The sequence below is a fragment of the Anopheles darlingi genome, chromosome 2 (genome assembly GCF_943734745.1).
Source record: "Anopheles darlingi chromosome 2, idAnoDarlMG_H_01, whole genome shotgun sequence".
NCBI classification, from domain to species: Eukaryota; Metazoa; Arthropoda; class Insecta; order Diptera; family Culicidae; genus Anopheles; species Anopheles darlingi.
The window spans coordinates 6470001-6481639 of NC_064874.1; the positions used below are offsets into that span (position 1 = coordinate 6470001).

At 50.4% G+C, this 11639-nt stretch overlaps 3 protein-coding genes across 6 annotated transcripts in view; all 3 read right to left on the reverse strand.

Moving 5' to 3' along the window:
- Nucleotides 1–565, reverse strand: part of LOC125951668 (ketohexokinase-like) — a 974-nt gene extending 409 nt beyond the window's left edge. Inside the window, exon 1 of the mRNA XM_049680638.1 lies at nt 1–565. This exon is cut by the window's left edge and continues 409 nt beyond it. Coding sequence (XP_049536595.1) covers nt 1–444 — 444 coding nt within the window. The 5' untranslated portion in view covers nt 445–565.
- LOC125951036 (ketohexokinase-like) lies at nt 504–971 on the reverse strand. The gene has a single exon (XM_049679539.1). It carries the CDS (start codon nt 969–971, stop codon nt 504–506), a length of 468 nt encoding a protein of 155 aa, XP_049535496.1.
- A 113-nt stretch (nt 972–1084) lies between these two features.
- LOC125951667 (estradiol 17-beta-dehydrogenase 11-like) lies at nt 1085–3387 on the reverse strand. 4 transcript variants are annotated; one of them, XM_049680634.1, is made up of 6 exons: nt 3069–3387; nt 2855–3002; nt 2633–2695; nt 2231–2461; nt 1829–2155; nt 1085–1763 (listed from the first exon to the last, which is right to left on the reverse strand). In XM_049680634.1, the coding sequence occupies exons 3-6, from the start codon at nt 2660–2662 to the stop codon at nt 1320–1322; spliced, it is 1032 nt and encodes a 343-aa protein (XP_049536591.1). In that variant the 5' UTR covers nt 2663–2695; nt 2855–3002; nt 3069–3387; the 3' UTR covers nt 1085–1319. The 4 variants fall into 4 exon arrangements, with proteins under 4 accessions (XP_049536591.1, XP_049536594.1, XP_049536592.1 ...); XM_049680637.1 differs by having other exon boundaries at nt 2542–2695; XM_049680635.1 differs by having other exon boundaries at nt 2855–2973; nt 3055–3387.
- Nucleotides 3388–11639: the final 8252 nt, after the last annotated feature.

The following is an 11639-nucleotide window of genomic DNA, read 5'->3' on the forward strand; positions in this document are numbered from 1 at the left end:
AAAATGGGCCAACTTGGCACCAGCCAAGCGGGATGCATATTCGAGGGCTTCCGGCAGTGTGCTTTTCCCTACGAACAACTTAAAAATGCAACCAGCCACAAAGGTGTCTCCCGCACCGAGACTGTCACGTATTACGGATGGCGGATACGTAGGTTGGCTGTACCAACGTCCTTCGGCATCCTGTGAAACCGTATCGCTCGCTCCCCATGGACAGATAACGGTGTATTGGCCGGGATGCAGCCGTTTGATTCCTTCCACCGCAGCTCGAGCCGCTTCGTGTTGTAAATAGCGAGCGAAATCCTTTCCTATAAACACATAATCGATCCCCTTCACCAGCAGCTCCAGATTCGAGGCACGTGGTTTCTCTAGCTCTACAGAGATCGTAATCTTTGCCGAATCTCCTTCCATCTGTTCGTTGTTCCAGCGATGAATCCGGGCAATCATGCGCGCTATTTCTGCCGTATTGCGTCTACCCTGTATTGCGGTGATTTAGGAATATCAATCTATATCCTGTGAGCAATGTGATGTTCGGGTACCTCAAAATGAATCCAACCATACTCCTCCAGATTACACTTCGCAAAATCATTCACCGTCAGCTCGGGCAGATTGGGATTGCTATGTACAATCGTGCGTGTTCCAGTTGCCAAACTAAGCCACACGGTCGACAGCGGCACTTCGGTGTCCCGATGGAAAGTACAGTGAGCGAATTGTATCCTTCTTCGACGCAGATCGTCCAGCGCAAACTGAAACTGTGCAGAGTCACTGAATGAAGCGAGTAACTCACAGTCCGCTCCCAGATTGGCCAGCACAGTACAGTTATTTGATGCGTTGCCACCACGTTGCCAGCGGCTGGATTGGCAACGCTGATCGGAATCCTCCTTTGGATAGGTGGCGCACGTTTGAATGATATCAATGTTACACAGACCGACGCAGAGGATCTTCTTGTTCGTTGAGGAACCGAATGTTTCCATGGTATACGAAGAGGCTGTAGATGGAAGTAGAACTTGAAATGAACTACACCAGTGAACGATGCTCCACAGGGAAATATTTGAGAAATTCAAAAGAACAAAGGCGCCACTAAGTTTGATGAAAGTTAGTTAAATTATATTTAGTCTTTTGCTCAATATACAAAAGAATCAACCATCCGGCTGTCCGCCAATCGCGGAAAATTCATCGTATTTCTGAGGATTTTCAGGAAGGAAAATAGAAGAGGCAAACATAATACAAACAAAGAAGCAACGTCCATCGTAGTGCTTCCGGGCATCGTTACATTCGAAATTTGGCGTTTTTGGTGACTACTTATGCTCTCGCTCGCTCCCTCAAAGATCTAACCCGGTGTCAATCAACTCGCGCAATAGCAACGTGGCACGGCGGGGCAATAACCGTAGCAGATGGCTTAGAAACAACAGATAGCCCGGAATGCTGATTTCGAGGTCATTTCGCCGTACGCCGGCGATGATTCGCTGGGCTGCATCGTCGGATTTGATGCGTCCGAAGGCGGACGAGATGCGCAACCGAATATCATTCAAGCAGTGATCGGTAATGATGAACGGATATATGTGCACCAGGGTCGTGTGGATCGTGTGTAGGCGCTTTTCGATGCGCAACTCCTCGAGCGTTGACTCGTACAGGCCCTGCACGGCAAACTGTGACACGGCCAATGGCATCTGATGCTTCAGCCCGCTGACACCAGCCACCGAGGTAAGGAACACGATATGGCCGTGTGATACTTTCTTCATCTTTGGTAGAACTGCTTCTAGAAGCTGGTAAAACGAAAGGAGGAATTTGCTTATTGATTAAACAGATTTTCGGTCCAGTTTGTACTCACCAAAAAGTGGGAAATAACACCCAGGTTCAACGTAAACTCGATTGGCGGTGGTTCGGTCACGAGACTTCGGGCACTCGGCACGTTGCAACAGTGCAACAACATACTAATCGTGCCAAAATTACGCTCGACAGTGGCCACCATTTTGCCGACGGCAGCTTTATCCGTGACATCACACTCGATCGCACAAGCCGTACCGCCAGCGGCCTGGATCTTTCGCACCAGCAGATCATTGTCCGTCGTGTTGATGTCGATACAAGCCACCTTCACGCCGAGTGCTGCCAGTTGAAGAGCGAGATCATAGCCAACACCACGTCCACTGCCAATCACCTGAAACGGAAGCACATTTAGCACGAGAAGAGTTTCGATGAGAAGCCACCAGTCTGGCACGTAACAGGAACTTACCGCCGCCACCTCGCCGGTCAGACTTTTCGCTTTCGGTGGCCGTACAAGATGGAACAGTGACTTTAGCAGAGTGAGGAAGAGCTGCACCAGAATGATCAGTATGTCCCAGCAGAAGATCAATGAGGCGTATAATCGTAAGATCATTCTGACCGGTTTCCGATGACAATCGAGCCAAGCAGGCAATTGACGGTGGGCTGCTGCTGCTGCTGAAGGACTTTGCTCCTCGGAGGACTATAACAAAAGTGGACATTGATGATTGGGAGTGTGTGAAGATAAGCCACATTTCGGTTCGGTTTCTAGCTGATACGAACATCTTGGTACGCTGGCGATACACACACACACACTTAAATACACACAGCTGATAAGAGGTCACTCAAAGAGAAGTGCTACGCCTTCACTTACGTTCCATCGTCTAACCGATCGATTATACATCCTTTTTATCGCACAGGATTACCGAGGAGATTTCTGAGATGGTTGATAAACCGTTCCCGCACCGCAACAAAGTTTTCCAGACACGTAAATCAAATTAGCAAAGCGAAGAGCGACACGCGACGAAACGCACGATCAGCCAAGGTCATCGTTGATTGACCATGCATACAAGAGGCCACACAGAAGATTACTTACCCGACTATTGGATCAAGATTGCTGTTTTTTCTTCAGTGAGGATTTACCCCAGGACGGCTAGCTTCCTGGGCAAACTACTCTGAGGATATAGCCCTCTGCTATGGTAGGCTATCCGTAATCTTAATTGAAAGAGATCTTGCCGTTATAGCTGAAAGGGGAATTCGATCGTTAATGCAACTGATCTATGCAGAATCACGAACCTTCTTAAATCTACCTGTTTCCTCGGGTTTCCTTTCGAGACACCCGGATCTCGGCCGCAGATTTCTGCATTACATTGGGTTGATAGTGAGTTGGTTCTAGAAGTGTTGTAAAAGATTTAGAACCCTTTTTTAGCGGTCTCAGCCCGGTCTTTTTGGGGTTCTGGCTGCAGTTTGCACGGTTTGTACGGCCGGGAAGGCCTTTTTTTCCAACGATAATGACGGCAAGAGTTGCAGATGAGTTCAATTTGTTCTTACACCTTTATTTTTATCACGAAATTTACGAAAATTGTTCAAAAAAGTTAACAAATTCTCTTTTATCGCGAACTCGAGTTTCTAACCTCGAAACCATAACAACGATACAGTGCCACGCAGACCATTTTTCGCACATAATTTTGATTTTTTATGAAAATTTTGCTTTATTTTGGTCAATCTGCTCATATTTTATCGACCACCTCTCTCGTCGTTTACATCACTGCGGTTTTAGGAGTGGAGAGATGCATTTTCAAGTTTGAATTACAGCCATGAAAATCCGTTAAAAACGCTTTTTTGATATTTTCCGTGTTAATTGAGCACCCTCCAGTGATCGGCGTTTTTTCCTCGATGGGAAAAGTCAAAACCTCGAATTTTCTCTTAGGGAAAAGCCGCCACGTGATCGCTTGGGATTTCTTGAATTTATTGGCGTTTCTGTAATTCCCTGAGAAAAAATGAGTGCAACTACAGAATATGGTGCAGATGAGATACCCCATTTATTCAACAAAAGTCACGGCGGACCCGCAATTCCCTTCTTGGCCTCCTCGCGGGACTTCTCGACCTACAGGTTCGCCGTTTCGTACTTCTTCTGCAAAACAGCTCACTGTTCGTATTAGGGAAACTCGAACACGCTACACATCAAGAGCTACTCACATATAGTCGTTGTTCTATCGGAGAGAGGAATATAATATCCAGAATCCGGCAAAACGTACCTCTGTCAAGATCAGCAGTCATTCATCTGATAATCAAATAGCAATCTGAACCTCTATCGGCACGCAATAACCGTGGTAATGGACTCGCTGCCCTGATCATTGCACAGTTTAGCACCATAATTAATATCTACCTTATGGTGCGGTTGCGCTTTACATGCTCCGACGGTTCCGATCATTCCGATCCTGTTCGCCCGCCCCGTTGCTCGGAATTACCTGCGTGCCATCACCATCTCCTAATGAGTGATGAAGCAGAAGATGATGATGATGATGATCATGATGATCATGATAATATATTTACTCATGATCTCTTAACTGCCCCCTTTTGGAGACTCAGGGCCCAGGGAACGAAACGAACGGCCCGCCGCGCCTTGCGGTGCAACCGGCGGTCCGGCGATCCCCCGCGCTAATTTGATGCCGTGCGAGAAATGGCCGCCAGCCATGCGATGTAGCGGAACATTGGGATTAGGCTTTGTTGCTGTTGCTGGCCCGCCTTACGCCTGCAAACCGAAGAATGCTTGAGAATCCGCCGTTGAATGGGCGGATGATTTGGGAAAAAGATATGGCCACTTGAGCGGACCAAGAGACCGGACCACATGCCACAATGCCAGTGGGGGCAGCACCGCTTACTACGGGGCGGGAAACCCGGAGAGATGCGACTCATCGTGCCATTCATTCGTGAACTAATTTCCGTGGTTTGTTGGGAAGGAAAAGCAGCACCACGGTCAGAGCAGATCGCAAGATCAAGATTGACAGCCAGTGAGTGAGTGAGTAAGTAAGTTCGTGGCACACAGGAAGCTCACGTTTCTTTCATTGCAGCAATATGCTGCTGATGTTGCGGTACGGATGCTGGGGCGCCTCGGTACCAAATAGCGTCCGTCCAAAGCCCGTCCTCCCCCTGGACACTGCGGAGAAAGGAGGTGAGCTCAAAGCATAGATTGGCGTCGTGATGGGCCAGCAAAATCATTATTCCGCACTGGCCCGTGCCCCTGCCGAGCCCTGACGACGTGCGATGCTGATGCGCCAAAAACTCTATCACACGGCAGCACCACGGAGGCAACCCCCCACCCCGGGAGGAGGGAGGTATTTGGGCTCGTTTCATTATCATGGGCATCTCTTTCGCTCGCTCTTTTCCGATCATCAGGTCATAGATCTCCGGAATCGGAAGGCACCATAACGTTTGAAAGTGTACAAATCGATAAGCCGGCATGACCAATTCCCACCGCGAGCGATGCGGGCACATCCGTCTGCCGAGGGGTGATGGGGGAGGTGGCAAAGGCGTGTTTTAATGCTGCGAGCGAATGAGCGCCCACCATGCTCGCGTGGAGAAATCATGCAAATATGACTACCCCACTAACAACATAATAATGTGCGTGCGTGCAATTATTGCTCCGACTTTCGAACGACGCGATGCGCACACGGGGGCATCCCCCGGCGTTTCGATGACCAACGGTGGGACGTTGGGGTCAATCGCGTCGCATCGTCATGTCAGCCACCTTTTGAACTTCCGGTGCTGTGGTGTTGCCAGGGGAATTCCAAACATTCCAGAAACATCTCGATGCACAGCACAACGATCTGGAAAGGGTCAAGATCGGTTACTAACATCGGTTTGTGCTCGCTGTACTCGCCGAAGAGCAACATAAGAAATTATGCTTAACATTTCTCTCCCCATGGTCGCCCCTCCAGGTGGATCTTCATACTACAATATTGTAGTGTTGAACAGGTGGACCGCATACATAGAAAAAAGAAAAAAGCAAAAAACCCTTTTTCCGGACCCTTGCTAATGGGATGGTGCGAACAAACAGTCATTTCATGGTTTGCAGAGCCGGAAAAGCGCTGGCCAGGCGCTCAAGTGCGGATAGCTGCTTTTTCAATTCTAGTTTGTATTCTTGAGATCGTGAGCCAGAAGCAGGAGGAAGGCGTGCGGTGAAGATCGGAACCTGAAGAAGCTAGCTAATTACCACACACACAATGGCCACCAGCCGAGCCGAGTGTAGGAATATGTGCCCATATGTGTGTGAGGATTTAAGAAAATGCAACGATACGGGAGTAAAAAAAAGTGGCTGAAGAGATTTTCATTCGCTCCGGCCACTCTCGTTGATTTGTGCGACTCGTTTACACAGCGCAACGGCAAATCGTGGTGGAACTGTAAGTGGCCACGTATCCACCTAACGATGGATAGATGATTTAGCAAAACGGTAGAATTGGATGCTAGGTGCTCGCTAGTAGTTCCCCGTAGCCAGCTCCCAGCTGGCTTCTATTAAGTGTTCAAGTGTTCTCTAGAGACTCGGTAACGACCATGTTGAAGCAATGATCACAGCAACCTGTTGGATGTACTGTTGGCCAAAAAAAAAGAACTATTCGAGGTAGCATCAAGCTAAAATTAATTCCGGTCATAGCATCACGTCAGGATAAAAAAATATCATGTATAAATTTGGCAAAAAATAATCCTTAAATCGGCGATTAAAACAAGGATTTTATATCTAACACGAATACGAATACGAAGATACTATGTGAAAAAGGGAGAAGAAAAAGGACACCCAAATAATTGGGATTCGCAGCTAACTTTCGCTATGACAAAGACAATGCCCTAAAGTCGAGAAAATGAAGAGAAAAATCGGACCTGGGACCTGGAATCGCTCGTTGCCAATCAAATTCATTCAATCCAATACGCAATCGCAAGATGGTGCGAAACGGTGAAACCGTTCAACGACATTAAACCACATCCAGCCGGGTATTATCGGGCGCCTCCTGTGCTCCGGTGCCAATTCTAGAACACCGTACTTCCGATCATGCAATCCTCGGCCATGGCTACGCTCTCGAACACGCACCACCTCGCACGTTCGACCAGTTGCTGGTACTTTCTCCAAGCGACGCATAAGAATCGCTGGCTGCTGGCACGTTGGCTCCCGTCGCTCCCCAGCCCCCAACACGAGCCAAGCTATGTATCACAACGCGCAGAAGACGACGGGCGAGTCGGCAGGTCGGCGCGAAGGAAATTGTGTAAGTTGTGTTGGCTCTTTATCTGCTACGGTACCGGGCTATCCCGGCTCCAGTCGGCAGTCGGTAGTCAACCAGTACGGACGTAACGGATAGAGAGATCGGGAGCGAAGCGAAGCCGAGCCGAGGTCTAGGGTTTCTGTCGCCTTAGTCCCAAGCAGGATTGCAGTTAAGAAGTATCACCCATCAAAGATAGACTTGAGCGCGTGAGACAGCAACGTCGGATTGGGAATTCCAGCAACTTCCAGCTTACTGGCCTAGATTGTCATCGAATTCCCGCGGTTAAGGACAGAAACGTGACTAACAGTGACCAGCAGTGAACGAGCCGTGTGTATGTGAGTGTATGTGTGGGGGGTGTTTGTGTGTCCACCGAACACATCCCTGACCCTGGCCAACCCAGTTCTCTGAAGAAGCGGTGCACTTTACAGCGGGACTGCATCTCTGGTGGAGACTTTAAACCTAAGTGAATTCTTCGCATTTGTGTTGTGGTGCTGGTAAAAAACGGACATAACAGGAACTTGTCCAGTGGGAGAAAGGCGCCTAGAGATACAACAACCTCGACAGAATCTCGATCGGATTCCCGAATTCCCCGTGGACGTGGAAGGCGGACGACAAACGAAACGAACTCCCGTGGAGCGTTCATCGCGCTGGCGACACCAACATAACGGTAAGAATCGGATCTAGAATCTGCTGCTGCTCTCGTGTGTACACCGGCCAGTGCCCGTTGTGCAGCAGCTGAAACCAGTGGCAACAGTGGCAACAGTGGCAACACATAACACATTCAAATGGGGCTCGATTTCGGTGGTGGGTTGGGTTGGGTTGGTGGGGTCGTTGGATGCTGGATGCGGTGAAATGAAGCGAAGAAATTTACGAGAAGAAAGTTTCTCTCAACCCCAGCATCAGCACCTTCTCTATCTGTCTCTCTCTCTCTCTCCCTGGCTCTGGTGCGCTCTGTGATAGGTCTTGCTCCGACCGCTATGAACCGAAGCTGAAACTCGGAAAGAACTGGAATCATGGTGCGCAGGAGTCAAGAGCAAGCGCCCGATCCAGCCCGGACAGCTTGGCTCGGTCGTATCAGGTCATTGGCGTCGTTGCCCCCTCCTCTAGGTCAGATCTTGGAAGGGGGAGGGGATCTGAGATTTGTTTTTATGATCCCCGTCCTCCTAGTCACGCCGTAGGATCATCCCCGGGCACCCTCTAGATGATCAATTACTCCGAAGTGGCTGCCAAAGTAGGCCAAAAGTCGCACTCGGCGTTCCTCACCAGCACCACCACCACCACCACCGCCACCGTCAATGCTACCTTTTGGGAGGACGTCTGTCGAGTGACGGTGAATGAACTCTTTGGAACCGTTCTGTTTGGCACGCCAGAAATGAGGACGTCACCGTGCTGACGCTGATGAGCAGTAGGGGAGCGACGTGAGCGACGATCGTCTGAGCGATCATCGGAACGTCGAGCGGAAATTGTTGCCCCAAACTGGGCGGTTACTTCACGTGCGTCCAAACGTCCAAAAGTCTCAGAAGCCACAAGAAGTCTGCTTGTCTCCCATTGTGGGATGATCGTTATTAAAGGCCCTCTCTCCCCCATCCTCGTGCGACACACTTCGCCGTCGTGGACTGGCTGTGCGCGGCGAGCTGCTAACTGTACACGACGTTGCGCTTTGTCCGGCTTTGACTTTTGGACTTGACGATCGCCAATGAAGGAAAGCGGATTGATTGTTTGCGCAAAACGATAAAAAAACGAAACAGAATTCACTAGACATTCCACCAGCACAGAAGGTGACTCAATGGTCGTGCTTGTTGGGACCTCGGGAAAGATCTAAGGAACTGGCGGAGTATCCGTTCGCTATCGGCTCAAAATGGCCGCAAGTTGACACAACACAACAATGTGCCTTAACCAAGTACCACTCGTATCCACCCTCGCCCCCTCCCTACCCTAGCGAGTCCGGGAGAAAGTAGTGACGTCATGGCATCGTCAGGTGGCCAGCTGCGGCTCCACCGCACGTGAAAGAATTTCAACGCCAACCTCGAAGCGACGAACCCCTTTTCTTTTGGTTTCGATTGCGATTTGCATCTGGTCTGGTTGGTGGGGGATGGGGAATGATTTTACGATTTCGTCTGGCGCTTCCCGACCTCGAATCCCACACAATGCGGCTACGGCCGGCGGTGCAGTATGATGCTGATATCGCGGGACTAATAAATAGTAGTTTCACTTGAGCAGTTTGAGCGGCGGCGGCGGTATCGAGGCCGGTCACTGGGCGCAAAGTGGGTGAATCCAATCGTAAGGGGGTGTTCGTGAGGGATCCTTTTACGATCATCGAAAACATTCGTTGCTGACCCAGAAAAAGGGCCAACAATCGGGTGGCGTGGTGTGAGATTTTAATTGTCCTCGAACAACTACAACAACAAACCACAACAACAACAACAACAGAGCACCACGGAAGCAGCTGCAGCAGAGAAAGTGTAACAGGGCGCAGATTGGATTGGATTTCCGTTCTCACGCGGGCGCGCACACACACCACGCGGCACTTGCCGTGGTGTCGATTTGGTATAAGGTGCGCGCGGACTGATTAACCTGAATCTCATGCCCCACCGCCACAACCCGGGGGGAGAGACACTCGTTTCTGGGACTCAGACCGTGCCATTGTTTGGCTGGTTGGCTGGAAGAGGCATGGAAATGATGTCAAATGCCCTGTTTCCTCTCGTCGCCCGTTCATTTAATCATACGTCTTCACCATGGGCACCAGGCAAAAGATGGTGAGCAAAAGATGCGCCCATTCACTCTGCTGGCTGCACGCTGCCACGGTACCACCGCTCTGTGACACACCACAGTTGCCTTGTTCCGGACCAAGCCTTTCACTACCACTTACACCATCAACGCAATGGCGATGGTGGCGATTTATAAAAACAACCCAGAAACTAAAGTGTACTGTAAAGGGTAGTCGAGAGTACGCCGGTGATCATCATCATTTTTTGGGACCGAACAGATTACTCCGAGTTGAGCTCCACCAAAAAGGGGAAGCGATGCTCGATGAGCGAAAGCGGAGCCACAAATGTTGTTTTTGGATGATGATGATGATGGCGACCATCTTCCGGCTGCTTTTTCAAATCAAATTCAAATAACAAAATGATTGAATTGCACCCCACGGCCCCATGCCATGGGTAATGTGATGCGTCTACAGCATTATCCACCGTGATGGACGCCACCATTTGCTGCCCGTGAAGATGGTCATCAACCGCGGGGGGTGCGCCGGGTAGAGGTCGAATCTAGCGCTCTGCACGCGATCCCAGAATGCTCGATCAACTACGCGATTATCTTGGCGCATTAATTGCGAGAGAATCACAGGAACGGTGGCAACATATGTGGCAGCCAGCCAGCAGATCATGTATGTGTGTGTGGATCGTAGTAGCCATAGCATAAGACCAAGCAAATGGGGTGGTTGGTACAACAAAGAAAAACATCCGGCACGCATGCATGGTACCGTTACGAGACGAGTTCATGAACTTGAAAACGAAACCGATGGATGCAAGGGGCAAGGGGACAACATGCATGATGATCATCTGCTGCCGATGCTGTTGTTGCCGCCATTGCCGAGTGATGCTCTTGGCTCAGCACGGGAGCACGGGAATGGGAACAGAGGGTTCGAGTGGGGAGCTGGGCTGAATGATGGGAACAAGACCACTCTGCAGCACATGGAACCGCTCCACTACCCGGGGATCGTGCTCCCATTGGCAAGTAACATAAATAGTTATGACCAAAACGAAAATCAAGTTCAAGGTAGTCCAGACCCAAGGCGTCTCACGTCCGTCGCTGTGTGTGTGTGCAAGTGCGACACGAAAATGGGTAAACGACACGCATCTGGGCGCCTGAGCTGGGGACAGAAATGCAGTTTGCCTCAATCCGGATGGCCGGATCTCGTTCTCTCCGGTCCCGGTGTCTCCTCCGGGACGGGCGTTACATCTTGCGTTACGCAACGTTACGAATCGAACAGAACACAGAAGAAGGGTGCTGAAGAGAGTGGACCTAGCCAGCGGACAAGCTGCAGGAAAGTGGTACATCACACTCGTGGGGCGAGTGGCCACTTAACAGTCGATCGACGCAACGGAACGGTTTGTTTACCTTTTGCACCGTTCCCGGTCTTCTTCCCCAACCTTCTTCCTGCCTTCTTGTGGTGTTTGCCTGGCCCAGGATTGAGGTCAGTCCCCCCTTCCCGGCTCCATTTCTACCTTCTTCTATTCCCAATAATAACATTTTAACGGTGTGCGCCCGCCAGCCAGCCAGCCAGCATATGTGGTTGTTATCGCGCCTCTTTAGGGATCTCAAGAGAACGGCCATTACGCACCTCCTCCACCGAGCGCTGCGAGTGTTGCCGAATATCAATCGGGGAATCCGGGCACCACCCATTCCGGCAGGCTTTCCTTCCCCGTTCCCCGGGAAGTAACGGACCCCAAGGTGTAAAGTCGTGCCCCAAATGGTTAACACCGACCGTGGCCGACATGGAATTTGATGGACCGCTGGACGGGGGAGGGACAGGATTGAGGTTAGTCACGGTCCCCGTCCCAGGTATGCCCCGTCATCTCGGCATTCCACTCGTCATTGATCGGGTGCAAAGGGGTGAACGTCCTC